Source organism: Jaculus jaculus, chromosome 1 (genome assembly GCF_020740685.1).
Source record: "Jaculus jaculus isolate mJacJac1 chromosome 1, mJacJac1.mat.Y.cur, whole genome shotgun sequence".
NCBI lineage: Eukaryota > Metazoa > Chordata > Mammalia > Rodentia > Dipodidae > Jaculus > Jaculus jaculus.
This window is the reverse complement of record NC_059102.1, coordinates 184928764-184950996: the sequence shown is the minus strand read 5'-3', so window position 1 is coordinate 184950996 and position 22233 is coordinate 184928764. Positions and strand designations below refer to the sequence as shown.

At 40.7% G+C, this 22233-nt stretch overlaps 2 protein-coding genes across 4 annotated transcripts in view; one reads left to right on the top strand and one right to left on the bottom strand.

Annotated features, from left to right (window-relative positions):
- Positions 1 to 22233, top strand: part of Spock3 (SPARC (osteonectin), cwcv and kazal like domains proteoglycan 3) — a 413063-nt gene that overhangs the window by 217201 nt on the left and 173629 nt on the right. The gene's annotated exons all lie outside the window — the stretch shown is intronic.
- On the bottom strand, positions 18770 to 19123 carry LOC105943944 (testis-expressed protein 12-like). Its single transcript, XM_012948482.2, has one exon. The coding sequence runs from the start codon at positions 19121 to 19123 to the stop codon at positions 18770 to 18772; it is 354 nt and encodes a 117-aa protein (XP_012803936.2).

The window sequence follows — 22233 nt, the reverse complement described above, 5'->3', positions numbered from 1 at the left end:
ATATGGGAGCTGGAGAATTGAACCTGGGTCCTCAGGCTTCACAGGTGAGTTCCTTAACTGTTAAGCCATCTCTCCAGTCCATCTAATGTTTCTTCAATTACAAATGTATGTGCACCCATCTTAAATCTATGAGTGTAGATTTTATGTTTAATAGGTGAAAGTCATATATTTAAAATTACTTTAAAATAAAATGTTTATTCATTTTAAAGATTAACAATTTAACAGTCCATGAATTCATAATTACAAATACTTACAGATCACTCATTTTTCTTCACCAAATTTGAAAATTTTGCTTCTTTGGGTGAGGTGTTTACTTTTAGTTTTTCTTTTATTGTATGATTGTACTACATACCTATCTTCCAAGTTATATGATTTATACTGCATATCTATACCTTCATTGCTTTAACAAATGTAAAAAAAAAAACCCTCTAACTCTAAAACTGCTAAATTACACATGTTTTAGGAAAAATGATAGTTACTTTTTCATAATTGTAAAACTTTGGTTGGTTCTGATGGCCTCATATGTGATTAATTCAACTTAAAACTTCAGTCTCTCTAAAATATTAAAACCAGTTTCATTCCACCTATTCCATCCCTTTACCCCTACAACACCAACCAGCCCAGATCGCTTTAGACAAGATGGTTTCTTTGTCTGCCTGCTGTGAGCATTTGCTCCCAGCTCTCCCCGCACATGGGTATCCTCACACTCCCTTATCCTCATCACTGTCCATTGTATTATGGATACAAGCAGCACGTAGCCTTCTTAACCCAGCCTGAGCTGACTAAACTGGATGGGACCACTTTTGACTTTAAGATGCAAATACAATTTTCTCACTCACTGAAGGGACTAGTTTATTAGAGAACTTCTTTTCTTTCCTATGCCATTGCTTGTATAGATCTATTCCACCATGCCTTCATGTTGCTAGGACAAATCATCTGACTAAAAGCAATTGGCTGGAGAAATAGTTTTATTTTAGATGAAAGTCTCAAGAGAGAGCTTCATGACAGCAGAGGGAATATGGTGCAGCTGAGACTGGGCATCACTTCCGCAACAGCAGGTGGCAAGTAGCAGGAAAGTAAACTGAGCTGGGGGGTGTGGAGGGAATAAACCTCAAGGTCTTCATAATTCAAAATGCCACCAGCTGGTGACCAAACATTGAGACCACATGCATTTCTGGAGACACCTAATTCAAACCACAATAAGAATCTGCCCTAGCTGTTAGCATTATACATTCTAGGTAAGAATATTCTAAGATAATGGACACACACATCTATCCTTTTGGGTAAATTTCAAATGTTTAGGTCTCAATGCTTTCTCTTTGTTATGCTGCTTTGCCCCTGAAGCTATTTCAGTCTCCATCAGAACTCAGAGAAATTTATGCCTTCCACTATTGTGTGAGAGCTCTCCTATCTGCTTGTGTCTGAAACACTCCTTGTCTCTGTTATACTTGAATTCTCCCTATGAAGCTACACAAGGCCTTGCTTTGATGATCAAGTCTAAAAAATTTTCAAACTATTAAAAAGAAATTGTTAAAAAATAATCTTTCAAATTTTCTAGGGATATTACTTTCAAACCAAACACTTATGTATTGTTTGATGTTTTTGTAGTTAGTACACACACTTTCATATGTAGACGAATGAAATATTTTATGCTATTAGACTTATACTCTATGGGTAGCATTATGAAAGAGTTCCAAAAATCATTAAATCTAATTGGCCTAAAATGTTTCTGTTATTAGTCTAATGTCCTTTTATTGTGCTTTCTTATGAAAATAGTCACGAAAAAGAAATAGGAAACTTTTAATGGTTTTATGACTACTTCTTTATTTAATTTAATTTGTTTTTGCTCTGTAATCAATACAACTTCCTAAATTATATTTTCACATATTGTATATGGTATCCATAAAATAGTCTCACTAGTACTTATAATAAAACACTCATAATTAATAGCCATCACAGGTATATCTTTATGATGTAAAAGTAGGAATTATGCTTTTTAAGTAAAGGTGGTAAGTAAAGAAATTTGTTTCATTTTTACTTTCCTTCTTCATTGACAATTCAGATTTTAATTTACTTCCAAAGTCAACCTATTTTCTTCATTTCTCTCACAAACATTAATTAGTTGACAAAAGTGATATGCTCTATTTTCTACTTTATTCTCACATTCTTCTTCAGTCATTATTTATTTCTCTAATTTTTATTATTATCACAAAAGGAGCAAGGATCACAATTTCAAAAAGTTCATTTGCAATGAACAATTTTACATACTCTAAATCCATTAAAAAATAAGGGCTGGAGAGATGGCTTAGCGGTTAAGCGCTTGCCTGTGAAGCCTAAGGACCCCGGTTCGAGGCTTGGTTCCCCAGATCCCACGTTAGCCAGATGCACAAGGGGGCGCACGCATCTGGAGTTCGTTTGCAGTGGCTGGAGGCCCTGGCGTGCCCATTCTCTCTCTGTCCCTCTATCTGTCTTTCTCTCTGTGTCTGTCGCTCTCAAATAAATAAATTAATTAATTAAAAAAATAATTAATGATATTCCTGAAGCATCATTTGGATGCATACAAACTTTTATAGATGAATATGTATCCTCAAAGCTAGTTAGTTTTTACAATATTTTATTTATTTATTTGAAGAGAAAGAACGAGAGAGAGAGAAAAAGAGAAAATGGGCATGCCAGTGCCTTTAGCCACTACAAACAAACTTTAGATTCATGTTACACCTTGTGGGTATTGGGAATTCGAACCTAGGTCCTTAGGCTTTGCAGGAAAGTATCTTAGGTGCTAATCCATCTCTCTGGTCCCAGGTTATTTTGAATGAAAAATTTTAAAAGGCTTGAAAATATTCTTAAACTTGGAATTCTCTTCAGCATACTGATTATATGTACAGAAAGAGAGTAGGTATTCTACCTTAGATATCCATTTCCTATGCCTTGTTAGGCACACACATACATTTGTTAAAGAAATGTAGTCTTCAATTATGGAGAAGGAGAGTTTAAAAAAAAAAAAAGTGAAAAGTCAGAGCACTCCCCTCACTTACATTGTAGTAGAGAAGGAAAGAACCTGAGCTAAATAAGTCTTCACGTAGTGTTCACTTCAGTTGGACTTGCATAGCCACCTTATTTTAATTTCAACCTTCCCTGTTCACTGCTCTATCTTTTCTGTGCCATTGTTACCCTCCCTGTTTTTACATCATGCAATTAAAACAACAGGTAAAAAATTTACTTTTTGAGAAAGTATATGCTGAACCAAACATGATTTATATCTGAGAGGCAACTCAAGAAGATATTGCAATAATCCAGAAGTAAGAGGACAATAGCAAAAGACATTATATATAAATGGCTTCATTCATAATACAGACGGCCAGTTTTGCTTCAGATTGTGAAAAGAGAGGAGGAATCAAAGATGATCCTGATTTATTTTTGTGTGTTTGTAATTGCAACAATGGAAGTGTAAGGAATTGGTTGGGTAAGACTGAAAGGACAGATTTGATTCATGGCAGGTTGCAGTAGGTGCTATTTTATGTCCATGTCCTTTAAGAAAGAGTAGACATTGTACATTCTAGAAAAATCATGTATGCTCCTGGGCCATTCAAAAGTAGTGGTCATTGAAGTCAGTCCACATATAGAAAGAGTATAGTTTTATTAAAACTTGCACAGATGTAAACCTTTAAATGCAGGATTTTTTTTTTTTTCTAACTGTGTGAGATGAAGTGAGCTAAATGAATGAATGATGAGAATGATCTTTGCTCAATTGTCCTTTGGCCTTAACATGCCTACAAGTCTATACTCACTCACATACACACACACACACACACACACACACACACACACACCACTCATAAACATACACAGACACAAGTCCACTCACACACATACACACATACACGCACACAAAGAGAGAGAGAGAGATGTAGAAAAATAATTCTGATGAGGTGTATGGCAATATATGAAGGACAATAGTTATTAGGAATAATTACCATGCATTGCTGGATTCTCCCCCCCCCATACAGCCCTTGGGGGTGGGACAAGAAGGTGCACAGTCAATGACACAGACTCCAGGAGTCAGGTGAGAAGCTGAAAGCAGACTCGTTTATTGAGGAAAAGAGACATCTCTGTATACCCCTTCCCTGCTTCCCATTGGTCCTTTTGTTGTTTGTCATTGTGTTGTCCCTTTTTCGTTGGCTCATTTCTTGCATCAGCAGTGTTCAGGCAGGGTTTAGGTTGGCTCACAGGGTAAGTAGCAGTCACGCACGTGCTATAATCTCAGGGCCTCCTCCCAGAGACCTCTGGCTATGCTTCTCCTACATATTTACCCTTTTTTATTTCTTTTAGCATTCCAGCAGGAGTTTGAGCCCAATGCTCTGGTTTTATTACTCCTGCCTCAGAAGGCACCCAGCATAGTGGACCTTGTCTGTCTGAGGTTGTCCTCTTCAAGGTTAAGCCTTACCTATAATTGACACAAGTATTTTAATTCATGTCCTGTCTTAGGCTGACCCAGCCCAAGAGGACTTTACCTGTCTTTGACTACTGGCCCTGGAAGGATGACCACTCAGAGAAACATGCTGGGGTGTTTGGGAGGGCAATTTATACAGAATCTTCATGGATTTCTGTTAGCCAGGCCCGAATGAAGTCATGAGGTAGACCACAATTAAGTGGTTCAAGAGCCATGAGTACCTGGAGTGTAGACTTATTGATGGTGCATTGGCATGGCATGTGCTATAGGAGACAGTTAAGGAGAACAATTCAAAGCAAAATAACTCTGCCCATAATAGCATATGTAATGACCCAGGAGGGGTCAAATAGTCTTTTAATATTATTCCAGATCTTTTGGATGAAGGAGTCATAAAACGACAGTACATCAACATGTGTCTGATTAAGGGATTGTATTTCATATGTTAGTTGGAAAGTGTAATTTTCCAACTGTTGTAACCATGAGCCCTTAATATAATTAGCCAGTTCATGGCACCTCTGGGTAATATTATTGACAGAAAAGAATGTCAGACAAAAGGATGAGAACCGTGGATCACAATTGTATCTGACTAGAGAGTTTAAAGTATTGATTTCCTCCCCCATCAGGTCAATTTGTTGTTGTAAGTTTAGTATAGTGGTGTGGAGGTGAGCATTGATTAGACTTTGGGTTGCAGGGCTTTGGGTGTGGTGTCAACTACAGTATTTAAAGCCTTTGCTGTAGTGGCAGTTTGAGTTAAAGCTACAGCTGCCACAATGGCAACAGATGGTGCAGTTGGAATAGCAGCAATAACAGCCACGCTGATGCCGAAGTCCCTTCTAATGCAAGTGTCTTTCATTAAGTGTACCTCATGAAAGTGTTTAGAATTTTCCACTGGGACCCATACACATGCAGAGATGTGAAATATGGCTACTTTTTGCAATAGACTTGTATTTCAACAATATGACAGCCTGCAAGGAGAGCTCCCTGAGCATTTGGGCTCAGAGCCCCCCTGTGGGGATGAATTCTGTAGGTGTTCAAACATTACAAAGAAGCGGGGTTTGACACAAGCCAAGGCATTTGAGAGGCAAAAATTTTTATCAGGTTTAATGGTTAGAGATCTCTTAAAAGTTCTGGGCCCATTAGCAGTGTATGTCCCATTATAATAGACTGAGTCCCTTAGGAATAGAAAGGGGTGCAAGTCAAGACATGATGATGTTCCACAGAGTGTCCAATCTCCAAAGACAGGCTGAGGAGTAGCCTGTGCAGGGTTGTGATAGGTGAAGTCAATAGGGTCCACTGATGTATTGGCAAACGGGGTCTCTGCCAAAGCCAAAGATCTGGTGAATTGTACAGAGAAAAGGGAACAGAAGAGGGGTTGCAATATGCCCATGGTATAGGTTCATCAATGTCAGTGGAGTATTAACTAGTATGCAAGCAGCATGATGCCATAGTACACATTGCCTTTTCAGTCCCATTCCTTTTAGATGTTAGCAAAATGGGGACTGTGATGTTGTACAGTCCTTTAACCTTTCCATTGGTACTATTACCCTGCAAGTCTCCTGTTAAGTGTTTTAATAATGGAAAACAAACAGACTGATTTCTTGCATTAGGTGTAACATCAAAGCAAAGTGAGGAAGGGAGGTCCCAAGTGCCATTTATGGGCACTAGGTGGTTATTAGAGAAGGAGTAAGGCAAGCCCAAAGTGAGATTAGAGGTATAAACTCTAGGGAACACAGGGGTGTTTTCAGCAAATGGCATTAGGACAGGGGGAGAAAGAACAATGGCCCAAAGATTCTCCCCCCACCTACCCGCCAGCAGGGGAAGGGAAAGCATCAGTATCCCCCAGATAGTCAGGGAGGGGATTTTCCCTCTGTAGAGTCCTTGGGGCCCTCGGTGGCAGGCCTCACGTCTCTTGTGGGGAACCATAATGGTGTCATGGAACCCTGCGGGAAGACACAAGCATACCCTTGGCCCTGTGTTAACAATGGGGCACTTCTCTGAAACCACAGTGTGATGGGGTCACACCATCTGACCAATGGCAGGGGGGTGTTACGGAGTAGGAATGCCCAATGTTTGTAGGCAGGGCTAAGGCCATTTTCATCAAAAGTAAGCAAATTGAGGTGAAATAAGGCTTCTGTTAAGGCTAGGTGTGGGTCATGCCTAGATTTCGGTGAAGTGACCTTGGCTAGGAGACCCTTGAGAATTCTATTAGTTCTCTCCACAATGGCATGGCATTGTGGGTTGTAAGGAATGCTAAGATGTGACTGATCTTCCATGAGGCCACAAAATCATTGAACTGAAGGAACGTATAAGCAGGGCCATTATCTATTTTTAAAGCCCATGGCACACCCAAGACCATCTTTGTTGATTTGAATGCCTTGATGGCATGTGAGGCCTTTTCCCCCAAGAGAACAGCAGCATAAATAAAGGAGGAACAAGTATCCACTATCACATGTACATAGTGATGATTGCCAAAGGGGAGGACGATGGGTGACATCCATCTGCCAAATTGCATTAGGCAGAAGGCCTCTGGGGTTCACCCGCCCCTATTCAGTGGGCCAAGGGGGCCCAGGGGTGCACATGTGGAACAAAATCTAATCAAGTGTTTACATTGAGAGATTGCCAGCTCCAGAAGGAGCCTATGCAAGATTTGCGGGGATAAATGAAATCTTTGATGTAATGTTCTTGCTTGCTCAAGGAGGTCAAGTTCAACAGTCATAATCATTTTATCTGTTAAGTCATTCCTCCTGGCTGGAAGACCAGGTAGCCCAGACTGAGATCTTATGTGTGACACATACCAGGGATGTGCTCTTTGTTCTAATACCTCCTGTAGTAACTGCATGGTCACATGTAGGGGGTTAAGACTGTCCTTAAGCTGAGAGAAGGAAAGCACACAGACAGCCTGCCCTGCAGACTGACTGACCGAGAAGATGTTGACAGGTTCTGCTTGGCATTCTGCGACTAGTTTCAGCAGTGCAAGTAATTCTCCTAATTGCACTGAACCTGGGTTTGAAAGTTAACGAGTAAAATCCTTCTTCCCCGGGCACTGGATTAAGAGCCCATACTTCCATTTATTGGAATCTGAAAATGCCAGGGTCCCCTTAGGGATGGGGAGGAGCAAGGTATACCGTGTGGTTTAATTTTACTGGGGAGGAGAGATAATGAAGTTAGCCTTTTATCTTGAGGATGGTGGTTATCAAGGGCTTCGGGATAGCCAGCAACAATGTCCTAGAAACTAATTGAGTCAGCCCAAAGTGGTTGGGAGCAGCAGAGGCAGAAGTGGGGGGGGGAGTTATCTTGTCAGGCTAGTGGCTGTAGGTTTTGTGAGCTTGAGTGTGGGCTTTAAAGGCAAGGTGGAAGGCCAACTCAAATTTTGATGTGATCTTATGGAGATTTGCATGGGCTTGATGTCTCCACATCAAGGGTCCTATCTGCCACAGGATACCCAAGACACCCGTGGATGTCCAAAGTATGACGGCCAGAAGGGGCCTGTGGGGGTCATGTCTGCCCAAGGAGGAAGAAGCCAAAAGGGAAGCAACCCTCTGGAGAATGACAGTAGCCTCCCCAGTGAGGTGAATCTTCTAAGAGGGGATTGGTAGGAGTGGTTTAAGCCAGTTAATAGTACCACAGAGCTGTTGAAGTTCCACCAATAAATAAACTTCTTTGGTGTTCAGTGTAAAGGAAAGGAGATGGATTTGTTTGGTAATGAAAAACCCCAGGAATGCATAAGGGGGAACTGACTGAATCTTTTCGGGAGCCACTTGTAGGTTGAGAGCTGTCAGACCGTCCAGGAGGGTCAGGAATACCTTTTATACTCGCTAAGCATTTGGATGGGCTATAATGATGTTGTCCATATAATGAACGAGCAGGACATCCTTAGGGATGCTGTTTCATGCCTCAGATACATAGAGTTGACAGATGGTAGGGCTATTTTTCCTGCCTTTGGGTAATACTGTCCATTGATACCTCTGAGTGGGCTTTTGCATGTTTGGTTCCCAAACTGTGAAAGCAAAGTGGCACCTGTCAGGGCGCGCCAAGGGGATCTGGAAGAAACAATTCTTAATGTTCAGAGTAATAACGTGATAAGAAGGAGGAATGGCTCCAGGGTGTGGTAAACCGGGTTGGGTAGTTCCCATCTTTACCAACTGGTCATTAATGGCCCACAAGACTTGTAATAGCCTATGACGACTGAACTTCTTGTGGACAACAAAGATGGGGGTGTTATGTCTACTAGTAGAAGGTTCTAGGTGACCCAGTTGAATCTGCTCAGCAACCAGCTGCTTGAGTGCTGACAATTTGGGTTCAATGATGGGCTACTGCATCACTCATATCTCATCATCTGAAAGCCACCATAGGGGTACAGAGTCAGGTCACCATTTACAATGCGGCTCCTGGTGGGCAGTGGCCTCTAGAATTGGGGGTGATCATTAGAGTAAGATGGATATGGTCACCCTGAAAGGTCAGTCTTATCATGAGCTATGGTGTCATCAAAGAAGGTACGGTTATCTGTAGTCAGGATGACACTCATGTCCTCCAAAATATCTCTCCCCCAGAGATTACAAAGGACATTGGCCACAATTGGGGAAAAGAATCCTTGATTACCATCCAGGTCCTTCCAGTGTACTGGTTGGACGATGGCTCAGGTATCCTACTACCACCAACTACACTAATGGGGGGGGGTGAAACTTCCAACTGGGAAATCTGAGGGCTTCTGTGTCTGTTAGGATGGTTACATCTGCACCTGTGTCTATCAATCCTTTGACAGGCAGGCTGTCAAGGTAGACCATCATCATAGGAGAGTGTGGAAAAATAGGCAATGTCCAGTATATTTTAGGGTTACCTTTATCCCGTCTTACTGGTGGGGTTGAGGGCCACCCCATCTGGAGTTTAAAGGAGCAGAAGTAGGCTGGTGGGTGTCTTTAGATCTGGAGTGGATGTCTCAAGCCCAATGGAAGCCTTTACCACATTTGGGGCAATGGGTCTTGGGGCATGCATTTGGACAGTCATGGGGTAGGTGGCCAGTCCTACCGCTTGCCCAACATGACCAGTCAGATGGATTGGATGGGAGAGAGCTGTCGTAGACCTCTGTCTGTCTGACAGGAGGGCATCTATGGAAGCAGTTAAGGCAGAAATTGGGCCTGCATAAGGATCAAGGTCTTTAGTGGCCAGGACCCACTTGTGGATCTCATCATTTCTGACTGTGTCCCTGTATTGTGGGTGGGAGCGTTGGGGCGCTTCCATGTCAGCTGTTTGATAAGCATATCCTGTGTGGGGCCTGGGTCAGCTCTCCATTCCACTGCCTGACTCCCTGACTCATGCAAGGAAGTCTGTAAATGACTCCCCTGAAGATTAGAGCAGTAGCTGGACAGATGCTGGGGAGGGTTGGTGCATGCCTTGAGGGCCTTGAAGACCAAGTCAGAGAGCTGCTGAAAATAAGCGTGGAGGCTGATGATGGATTGGGACACTGGGTCAATGTATTGGCCAAGTCCTATGAACATGTCCAGAGTAATATCGAGACCATATTGAATATTAAGACAGGCTTGGACGGGCTCCAGCACAGCCTTAAGAAGGTGGTACCAATCATAATATGTTTGAAGCTGCATGACCCATTGTCTGAGGACTTGTTCAAAATAAGGAGAGTCGGGTGGACTCATTGGCTGCCTTGCGAATGAGGGAGAGATCAGTAAGGGGTTAGGTATCCATGGCTGGTTGGCCGCATTGGGGCCCAGATCAACCGGGTAGGCCTCAGTTGGCCGCCCGTATGTAAGGGGGGGGCATGAGGGCAGATGCAGGCTGTCGCTATGGGGCACTGGGCAGGAGAGATGTGAGTGGCTCTGCCATGGAGGCCACAGCGCGGAGTTACCACCAAGGATACTGGGGAGGGAGATCAGACGCATAGCCAGGGCATCAGACTGGGACGGGGTGGGGGCTTGGAAGGAGGCACTGAGTTAGATGTATTGCCCCCCTTGTCATCAGAGGACGAGGGGCATCTACTGGTCCCGGTACTGGGTGGTGGTGGGATGATGGAAAGGTCGACACTAGCCTGCTCCTGACCGTGTTTGTTACGGGCGGTTATGACTTCTTCAGGAGGAGAAGACTTCAAACTCGCTGTGATGGCAAGGGGAATAGGGACGAAAGAGGCAGAGGAACAATCCCCGAGCCAACTTCGTGCTTCCGGGCGAGGAAAAGAACCCTCATCCATAAGTCTGGGTCCCACATGTTCTCAGGACAGATCCAGGGTGCCAGTATCGCAGCCTCATTCCCCAAATCCTCCAACTCTGCAGACTTAACCTTAAGCCCCCGAGTTACAAGAAGGGATTTGAATGCCCTGACTTGGGGCTCCTTGCAGCGTGATGGCAGGTGCCCATCTCATAGACAAAACAAAAGCAGAAGAGACAAGAAGTGTGTCGGACCGAGTGTCTTGTGCTTAGTGGGGGACTTCTGTGGTTCATTAGGCCACAGCCATATTGCCCACACGGTTTCTACGGTGGAGGAGGGCCAGTTGGGTGACCACTCTGGGGTTCCGTCTCCTGAGGGTCAGCCCTTATGTGGAGACTCTGGGCGAACCGGGCATGAAGAATGTACCTCCCTAATGTTGAGACTGACAGACACACAGAGAAAAACAGAGAGAGGCCGCCTAGCTCTCTCCTTTCAGGGCAAAGAACACGGAACACAAAAGGGGCCAAGTTACCAAGAAAACAAACAGTAGGGGGCGCTGCATCATGCTGCGAGAGTGGAAGGGCATCCGTGAGGTTGCCAGCGAGATACAACGAAAGTACAGCCCTGGAAAGGGAGTTAAAATCCGAGCCAAGATGTCAGAACCCGTGTCACACTGGTAAGGAGATCCACCTCGGGCACCAGCTGTTGCTGGATCCCTCCAACAGCTCTTCGGGGTGGGGGATAAGAAGGTGCACAGTCAACCACACAGACTCTTGGAAGTCAGGTGAGAAGCTGAAAGCAGACTCATTTATTGAGGAAAATAGACATCTCTATATTCCCCTTCTCCACTTCCCATTGGTCCTGTCATTGGCATTGCGTTGTCCCTTTCTCGTTGGCTCATGTCCTGCATCAGTGGAGTCGGGGTATTTAGGCAGGGTTTAGATTGGCTCACAAGGGAAGCAGCAGTCATGCATGTGCTATAATCTCTCCCAGGGCCGCCCTGGATAATGCCTATAAAACAGAAGAATGGTAAAGCCTAAGGATATGAGATTTAGAAGTTAGTAGTATAGGGGAGGTAAAGAATTCATGCTTCTTCTATGCCCAGGTTTTGAGTCACAAGAGTAAAAGAAGCCATCACCTGAGAAGGGTGAAGAAGCACATCTTCTAAAGGCATGCAAGTTTTGTTGGAACAAGAAAGTGAGGCGAATGCATCACATTCTAAAACATATATTTATAAGTGAAAAAGGTAGATTTTCTAGTATTTTGGAATCCCCACCAATCCAGGAGAAGGGAGATATCCCTTAGCTTTTCTTCTCTCATTTTACTCTCTCTTAAGATAAAACATTTGTAATTAAATAAAATAAAAGTAATTCATGTGCAGGAATACCATAAATTACAATGGTGAGCTATTGTGCTGAAAATACAGAGTTTTTTCGATATTATGCACTTATGGCTTTTAGGTCCCTATTAAAATGATAAATCAGTAGTGTGTGCAGGTCAGGATAATGAGTGAACATACTTGAAGAAGAGAAAAGTGGGCTTTTAACAGTACAATATTCTTCTTTTTAAAAAGGCATGCATATTCTTTTATAGACAGGAACACACATTTATCAATAATCTTAATAACTGTGTACACAAAAATGATCAAAGAGCTCACACTAGGAAATAGGCCTGTGTATGAAGATACACACACACACACACACACACACACACACACCAACACACAATACTGTAAAATTTTGCTTGCAGAAAGTAGTAGAGGCAATGATCAATCTAAAATGCTTTGCTAAGTGAAATAAGTCATATACACTATACATGAATGAGTTTATCTATATGGATTATTCAGTGAAGATAACACTGCAAAGACAGGAATTACACAATTAGCTGCCTGCAGTATTGAGGAGGATGGAAAGTCATGGATGGCACAGAGACATTAGGCATCAGTAGAATGATATAAATGGTCCAAATGTGCTTGCATGGATGTGTTTGCATGCTTCTTTTAATTTACTTAAGTATCAAGGGAAGGGATAGTTTAAAATTAATAAACATTAGTGCATGTCAAAATGAGAAGTACGAAGGTCTAAAACCAGAATATGAAATGGTCTGGAGAGATAGCTTAGTGGGTAAAGAGCTTGCCTTGTAAGCAGGAACCACTCGATAGTGTCCTCCATGACCATGTAAAACTCTGGGCATGGCACCATGTGTCTGTCAACCCAGTGCTTGGGAGAATGAAATGGGGGATCTCTTGGAAGAGCTAAGAACAGCCAACTTAATTTAACTGGCAAACTCAAGATCAGTGAGAGAAACTACAAAAAGAAATTTAATAGTGCTCTTGAGGATGACATCCAAGGCTGTCTTTTAGACCTTCATCACATATAAGCAATCATGTACATTCACACCTGCACATATGTGTACCCAAAGATGCACACAAATATGCACATGCATGTACATATACAAAGAAATATATTTAAGTAACAGAACTATGGAAAAAAGCTAAATGTAGTGCAAATAAATTTGAGGAAGACAATCAATTGTGTTGTTTTAGTATTTCTTCAGGTTTTTATTTTTTATTTCATTGATGTTCTGATGGGAATAGTTATACATAATCTCCATTGATCCAGTTGTATATTTTTAGAATAGTTCACCATGAGAATAGCAAAAAAGAGGCAAAAGTGGCAAGCACATCTTTTCTACGGACAAGGGAAAACACACTTGAAAACAAAGTCACACATAGTTCTGTGACAGATTAACCTTTAGCATGCTATGCATAATAGTCTATCTATAGTTCAGAGAGTGTGTCCAGTCCTGTCTGAGGTGGTGTGCTCTTTGAGAGCTTGGTAAATCTGCTCATATACCCTTGACCAAAGTTGGATCACCCTCTATTCTAGGAAGATTGTCCTCTTTGGCAGATTACACAGCTTCAGGAAGGATGCACATGGAGCAGTAAGGGAGGAAGGGGCCACCCATCCAGCCTGGCCGACTAGTCTAAACTCTGGCATGACAGGTGACACAGACAGCTCACCCTCAATCCAGTTGTGTGCTCTTTATATTGAGTCTGAAAATACATTCATTGCACTCAAAGCAGAAGTTTAACACAGGTAGAATACTACTAGAAAATTGTGTGATTTATCTCGTGTGTGTGTGTGTATATGTGAATTTTTGTTTTATCTTTTTTATCAATATTCCATACATGACTAAGAAACACATGGAAAATTATCCATGAATGGTTATGGTAAACATTGTGAGAAGATAATAACAATGTTTTAGTCTTAAGCAACTAGAATTATCCTTAACTGGGCTGACAAAAGCAAAACAAAGATGAAAGACAGGAATCAGTTTTGAAAATGTTGAATTTAGTATCCTATCTAACATTCAAATGAAAACCCCGTGTAGCCACGTCGGCATAGGAATTTGACATCAAAGTATAGGTCTAAGCTAGAAATTAACATTAACATTTGACATGTCAACCACTCTTTAAAGCTACTAAACTTTATTTACTTTATTATTTTATATACTGGAACTGCATCACCTGTAGAGAGATGAGCTAGAGGGGAGAATAGTTCCAAGGAGAGAATCCTAATTAAAAACTAGTGTATAGATAGGTGAGTTCTTAAAGGAGAGAATACTGTAGGAGTCTGGATGTGAACAAGAAAGTTTGGCTCTCTAAAGAAAAGGATGTGGAGATTTCAGGAAAGGAGACAATGGTCAACTGTGCCTCATGATAGCTTCTGGGGAGCTAGATTAAATTAGTGAGTATTGCACATTGGATTTATCAACTTGGAGTCCAGCTTTGAAAAATTACCTACAATGTAATGTTCAAACTGGGGATGAGCAAAGAGGGATGCCAAAGGAAGTAAAAATGCCCTAGGTAAATAAATCATATGGTTATTATAGCAATTTATAATCCTGATGGATAATAAATATATTTAAAAATAAAGTACTTTTTGGGTAGCAAGAGGAAAAATTACTGAAGTGGGATTAGGAGGGGACAGGAAGCACTTCCTGAGTGAACACATAGCCTTAAGCTCATTAGTGGTGCAGTTCTTATCAGTTATCTTGCTGGCTGCAGTATCCATATAGGACCGTGGTCTTATGTGAGCCTGAAAACTAGATATTACTTATACTCACATAGGAGGAACTACTGTGATATTTCAGCACTCCCAGTGATTTCACAGTTTGTTACAGACTAGCAGAGCTCAACTTGCAACATCGAAACATGAGTTGTCTATAGTCCCCTGGAGAAAGGAGGATATCCATGTATGGAACAAGTGATTAGGTACAAACAGGGAAAAACAACTGTTCATGTTTGTGGAGAAAAAAAAAATTATATCTGTGTGAAATTGGAGGTAGAGTCTGATTTGATGAAAAATGATTATAACCAGATGTATGTAACAGATAGTATACGAAATCAAATTGGAGGGAAATTTCTTCTTTTATAAAAGAAGAGATAGACAAATATGGAAAGTAAAGAAATCATTACACCTGAAATATTGGTTTCAGATAAAGTATAAAACTGATTTCATAGGTTTTAATACCTGTAGTAGATAGCCACATGTTGCTGGGATGAACTTCCTGACCAGGCTGTTATGGGAAGAAGGAATGGATTTATTTAAGCAGGGGAAGTTCTGTCATGGCAGGAGAAGCGGGTCTGCTTTCTTTCTCAGGTCTACACAGAGAGAGAAACACCCCCTCCAAAAAGCACACAAGCACACTTAGGAACTATAGCAAAGCTCAGTTAATTTGCATATATTTAGAATGAAATTCCAAATCCACCCTCACATATTAGGGCTGGACCCTAGGATCCACCCAGAGTGATACCTCCTCTAGCTAGGTGGCTACAGATTCAAATTACAAACTTTAGCCGGGCATGGTGGTGCACACCTTTAATCCCGGCACTCAGGAGGCAGAGGTAAGAGGATCGACATGAGTTCGAGGCCACCCTGAGACTCCATAGTGAATTCCAGGTCAGCCTGGGTGAGAGTGAGACCCTACCTTGAAAAACCAAAAAAATTAAAAACTTTATTAAAAATCCTGAATATGTTGGCAGGCATCCATTTAAACTACCACATTCTACCCCTAGCCCCCAACAGATTTATAACTATCTCACATTGTATGTTGAGTTCAGTGAGAAACCAAAGATCCCCACAGTCTGTACTAACTTAAGATAGTTCTAAAGTACCAAATTAAGATTTAAAATGGTATCTTATCTGTGAGTCTTTTAAAATCAAAACAACTTATGTATTTTCAGCATATAAAGGTGCAGAGTAAACATTTCCAATTCCTATAAGGAATAGCAAAGACTGGAACAATGAAAACTCAGCAAACATCAAGCAAACATCAAACATCTGAAATTCAATTCCAATATCATAACCAGTGACTGACTACAGATTTTCCAATTCCACCCCTTCATCTGGGCTGAGTAACCAGGGAACATTTCTATCTCAAGCCAAGAGCTTCAATGGTAGCCCTTGCATATTCCTAATCTATCCAAACCATCTTCAGATCTCCAAGCAAACCACAGTCCAATGGCTTCAGCCTATCAGGGTCATCATGCCCTGCATATATGCAGCATCTCAGCAGCAGATTCTGGAACTGTGTGCACTTCACCAAAGCCATGGATTTTCCATGCTTCCCAAACCAATACCAGGTATGCAAGACACAGCCATATTCTTAAGTCAAGGACAGAATAAGTAGTTACCTTGTAGAGCAGATTTCTTCTACCCTCTGCTCTTTTCCAAAAGATCTTGGATTTCTATCATAGTCTTTCTCAGATAAAATCACCTTAGGCATTCCTCCATTGGTTTAAGTAGTTTAAGTGAAGTAGTTGGGTCATCTTCACTAATATTGTTAATGTGATTGACAATAGCAGCTTCAGTAACATAGTCAGGCTTGATGCCAGTAGAGTTTAAGCATGCTTGAGTTTTTCCAAATTAAAATTTTAAATCTCTTCATCCCATGTTTTTTAGCCAAGCAGATAATTTCATTATAAATTTAATCTTTATCAAACAATCTGAACCTAAGAAGCAGAGCACAGCCAGCACTTATGCCAGTTTCCTAATTCCAACAATGTTTTCTGCAGTCTTTTCTTCCCAGTAGAAAGTTCATAGCAAAGTCTCCAAGTTTATAAGCCAGACCACCAAATATCATTCTCTCTGCACTTAGCATTTTCAAACTCTAATCAGAATAGTTCATAAAACTTGGGTTACCATTCCAGGATATGACTTCATTGCAAGTATCAAGTCCATGCCCATTCCTCCAAAGCAAAAGTTCCCCCCAAAAAAACACTTTGGCAGATTCAGCTCCTGCTCCTCCACACCCCATATTCTGGTAACAATTTTGTAGTAGACACCAAAATGTTCCCTAGTATGACCTTCCATACCAGTCATCCTTATTGGAGAAAGGATTTACTGAAGCAAGGGCAGTTCTATCATGGCAGAAGAAACTGGCCCACTTAACGCAGGTCCAAGAAGAAAGAGAAAAGCCACCACCAGAGAACAGAAAGCACAGTTAAGGACTCCAGGCAAAGCTCAGGCACTTTGTATAGCTAAAGAATCTCTCTCTAGCCCCTCATCTAAGTTTTTAGTAACACCTTCAGAAAAAGAACCCAAATCTCCTTGGAGAAATTCATGATTATAAGTAAAAACTGACAAATGTCGAGATAACTAGGGAAAATCTTATTATTCCACAAGACACAGCAGTGCTTTCAGAGTGATAGGGCGATAGGAGGAGTTTCTAAAGGTGCCATGATAGTCCAAGTGCAGAACACTTGAAGTGATTTACTTATCTATTTATTTATTTTGGCTTTTCAAAGTAAGGTTTCATTCTAGCACAGGATGACCTGGAATTCATTATGTACTCTCAGGGTAGCCTCGAATCACAGTGATCCTCCTGCTTCTGCTTCCCAAGTGCTGGGATTAAAGACATGTGCCACCACACCTGGTAGAACACTTGAACTTTAAATAGAGTGACAATTTTTCATCAAATAAGATTGCAAACTATTATCATACAATTACATCAATATATTGAGAAATAGAATGGTAATTTTATTGGAATAGAACCTTCATCTAGTCTCAGAGTATTTCTACTATAATACAAATAGATTACCGAGGGAAAATGACAATTGTAGGGAAGAATTCTGGAAGGCACCACCATATTTGAGTTACCAAACATGACATCTCTAATTTCTTATTGTAACAAATTCAAATCATGGACAACGTGTGATGATGGAAAGAGAGAATACAACATAACTTCTATGCCATTCTTGCCACAGCTTTATTCCCACAATGTAACCATGGAACAATATCAGACAAACACAAATTGGGAAAAAAATTCCCACAAAATTATTGACTTATAATATTCATAGATGTATTAATTCTGAAAGTCTAAAAAGAAACCAGAAAAAAATAGTGATAACCAACTATAGATAAAGGGGGTATTTCTTGTTTCTGTGTTGTGAGATACACAGTACTTACATAAGTGTTTTTGCTTATGCGTGGCTACTGGTGTATATGAACATGAGTGTGGAAGCAATAAAAATGAGTCATTTGTCTTCCTAAATTATTCCAGAATTTTGTAAGTAGGATCTCTCAGCGAAACTGTAACTCACTGTTTGTTTTTAATTTATTTTTACTTTTTTTTAGCAATAGCATATATTTATGTTTTAATACATACTAAGAACAAGGACAAATCACCTTAAATGTTTCAATGTTCTAATACTGACAAAGAAAAATATTCTTAAACTATTTTCAAAACTATCTGCTAATTAAACAAAATATTTCAAAACAAAAGGCACTTTTCTTTGTATGCACTCAGAAGACAAAGGTAGGAAGATCACTGTAAGTATTCTTGAGCATAATCAAATTTAGTTTTCTTCCACAAGTTTATGAAAGGCTAAAAGTTTAAGAAAAAAGGAAAAAGCAACAAATATGCATATGATTTAAATAATCTACATTTGTGTATGAAGTGCAACATTTTTACCTTCAAATGAATTACATACTTATTAGTGACCAGAATGCAGCCCTTTTAAATCTAGAAAACAATTTAGGTGTTTCTCCTTCTTTAAGATATACATTTTCTTTAACAATTAAGATTACTTTCAGAACATAAAGGTCATTCTTTCATTACAACAGCAAGTTTACATTTTCAGCTTATTAAGTACATATTTTATCTGTGCAGTGTATTTGCAAGCATTGTAAACCTCTGTTTCAGGAGCTCTCTTTTTTGTACTAGAAAGTTTTCAATAGTATTGGCTTCTTTGAAGAGTCCATCTATCTCATCAATGTAAGATGCATCTACTGCTGCTCTCTCACTTAAAGTCCTTGCATAGGTAGATAACAGCAAATTACCTTCCTTGCCTATATCACTCAAGTCTTTCTCCAGGGATTCTGGAGAACATTCAGAAAAAGATGAGTCCAATTTTCCATGAGAGGATAGCTGTGGACTATCTGGTACTTGAGTCTCCACTTCTCTTGGTCTCTTACAATTTCTAGAATCAGATTTTACAAGATGATTTGCCATCTTACCTTGGAGGCACACCCTGTGCAGCCCGAGCAAGCGCAGATCAGTCCACGGGGGGAGGGGAGGGGACGGTGGCGGAGGGGCCTGCCTGGTCAGCAGAGGCGCTGGGAGCTGGCGGCGCGACCTTTTTTTACTTTTTAATTCTAGTAGGCCAACAAACTTTGGGGATTCTCATAGATCTACCTTTAGAATACAGGGAGATCACATGTTCATTGCTAGGCCTAGGTATGATATGGGTACTGAGGAAATGATCTCAGATCCTTATGCTAATATGGAAAGTACTTTCCTGACTGAGTCATTTTCCCAGACCCTTAAAGATGGTATATTTAAAGTACCAACTAATTCAAAAAGAATAAATCTTGAACCAGGAGTGGTAGCTTACACCTTTAATCCTAGCACTTGTGAGGCAGAGGTAGGAGGAGAGCCATGAGTTCAAGGCCACCCTGAAACTAGTGAATAGTGAATTTCATGTCACCTGATCTAGAGTGAAATCCTACCTCGAAAACAAAACAAAACAAACAATAAAAGATCCAGGCATGGTGGCATGGTAGCGCACATCTTTTAGTCCCAGCACTCAGGACACAGAGGTGTGAGGATCACTGTGAATTTGAGGTCACCCTGAGTTTACATAATGAATTCCATGTCAGCCTGATCTAGAGTGAATCTCTATCTTAAAAATCCAAAAAAAAAAAAAAAATAGTATGAATCTGTTTTGTATTCATTTGTCAAAAGAGCATTATTACTACAATTATCAAAATTACATTCAGTCTAAATACAGTTGAAAATCACACATAAGTCTTCCTTTCCTCTTGCACAGCTTTTCTATATCACTATACTCTATCTTTACAGGAAGCGCTCACAAAATAGGGGATTAGTGAGATAGCATGACTGCCATGGAAAGTTGCTTTTTGTAATATAATTTTCCCTTGAGGTTACAAAGAGAGAGAGAGACAGAGAAAGAGAGAGAGAGAGAGACTCTTTTCTCCATTGCAGAGTATTGTTTATTCTTAGGAAGAGAGGAAAACAAAGTATTGACACAACATTCAAAAACCTTTAAGCCTATCTTCCTTTGAGAATTTTCAAATGACTTAACCTTTTTATTAACCAATAAGTAGAAAATGAAAATCAGTGTATTTGCAAAATTTACTTGTTTATTTGTCAAAATCAGATGCAAGTAAGAATACACATTTTATTAATACTCTAATATTTAAACATGCTATGTGATACAAGGAAAATAGGAATCCCATGTATTTATCAGATTAAGTTCCTATTCTTTTCATCACGATATAAAAACTTCCACTTGTGCTGGCACACACCTTTATTCTCAGCATTTAGGTGGCTGAGACAGGAGGATCACTGAGAGTTCAAGGCCTGTGCTAGAACAAAACCCTACCTCAAAAAAATGTAAAAACTAGAGGACTACTGGAGGCTAAAGTTAGCCTAATCTTTCTATGGTTTTATTATTTTTGCCAAATTTTAACATAATCTTTAATAAATTGAAATGTATGAGATCTGAATCTATTTGATGTTTACTATTTTTTTTTAACATTTAATATTTTTATCAGGTACGTTTTCCTAACGATTCTTATAAAGTCACCAGTTCAGGAGTTACATCATATTTAAATCCTTCTACTTAAATGGCTGTATTTTTATATGTCTTTTTTTTAAATTTAATTTATTAGTTTTCATTTCAGTGAATACAGGCAGTTTGGTACCATTATTTAGGCTCATCTGTGATCTACCCCCTCCCATTAGACCCTCCTTGTTAATGAAAATGGGTCGTGCATTGTGGAGATAGCCCCCAGTTATTAGTATGATAAATGTCTCTGCAAATCATGACCCAACATGTAACTCTGACATTCTTTCCGCCCCCTCTTCCGCAAGATTTCCCTGAGCCATGTTGGGTTCATTTTTGGTCTGCTTCAGTGCTGAGGTGTTGGGGACCTCTGAGGCTTTGGCTCTCTGATTTGGTAGGAGTTGATTTTTCTCTGCGTTGATCTCCTTCCCCTTTGTGCTGGTATCCAGTTCACAGGAAAACATCACCCTTGCTTATTTCACCAGTTGTCCTTAGTTTCAGTTGGGCCCCTTTTGAGGTATGTTGGGGCAGCTCTCTTCTTAGGATCTGCATCCATCTGGAAAAGAGAAGCAGATTCTCCAATGGAGAGTAAGTTAGCACCCGGAAAATTGAGATAACACTTACTTTTTTGATAGAGAGTTTGATAGGTGTAGGCCCTCTTATACCCCGTGATTGATGGTAGCTTGATATTGTAGAGTGGGCTTGTGTTTGGGTATGGTTCTGACTTGTTTCCCAGCTCCAGCTAAGGGTCTAGTACCACTAAGTGGATCAGTTAGCCAAATCAAGAGCAATTGATTCCTCACCATGGCTGTGTACCACTATTGCACTTGTGTGGGCATCACATCCGGTTATTTGTTGCTAATTAGGTTAAACAATGTGTTGCTTGGACAGATCTTGGTCATTTCCCCCAGTCGCCTATGTAGCGCCTTCTGGCACTAGACACGCTGACTGTCTGGGGACTGACTCTCTCCTGGCTTCCAGCCATGTCATTCCATTTTACGCGTCAGCTGTGTATGGAGTATAGGGTCTTATCACTGGCCTTTGGTGGGTCATCAAGTACTCTGACAGAAGTCTGTCATTGTTTTGGGAAACCTTGTAGGTTTCTCTGATCAAAAGCTCATTGTGGATGGTGGGCCCAAGCTGGAAGTGGGGGTTACAGGTCAGTGTCCACTAAGAAATTGAGGAAAATGATAACTAATATACAAGAGTTAGAGAGGAGAGAGATAGAGGGGAGAGGGGGAGAGGGAGGGAGGGAAGATGTAGGAGATTTAGGTCAGTCTTGATCCTACCCTCTCCAGTGTCTTGTGGTTCAGGTGTTTCCTGTAAGGGTCTAGTGAAGGTTCAGCCATTTGGTCTGTCTTTTAGGAAGTAGAATTTTATGGTACCATTGCCATTTGGGTCCAGATTACTGTTTTCCACTCTTTGCTATTATAAACCTATTATTAATTTGTTCTGCATTTGTATAATTCTGTTTAGTTCACTGTGTACTTTTATGTCTGAAGATGCTAAGGTAAGTATAGATTTGACCAGTGTC

Excerpts from the sequence above, each read along its gene's own strand:
- LOC105943944 (XM_012948482.2), bottom strand. The coding sequence starts at position 19,123 with ATGGCAAATCATCTTGTAAAATCTGATTCTAGAAATTGTAAGAGACCA.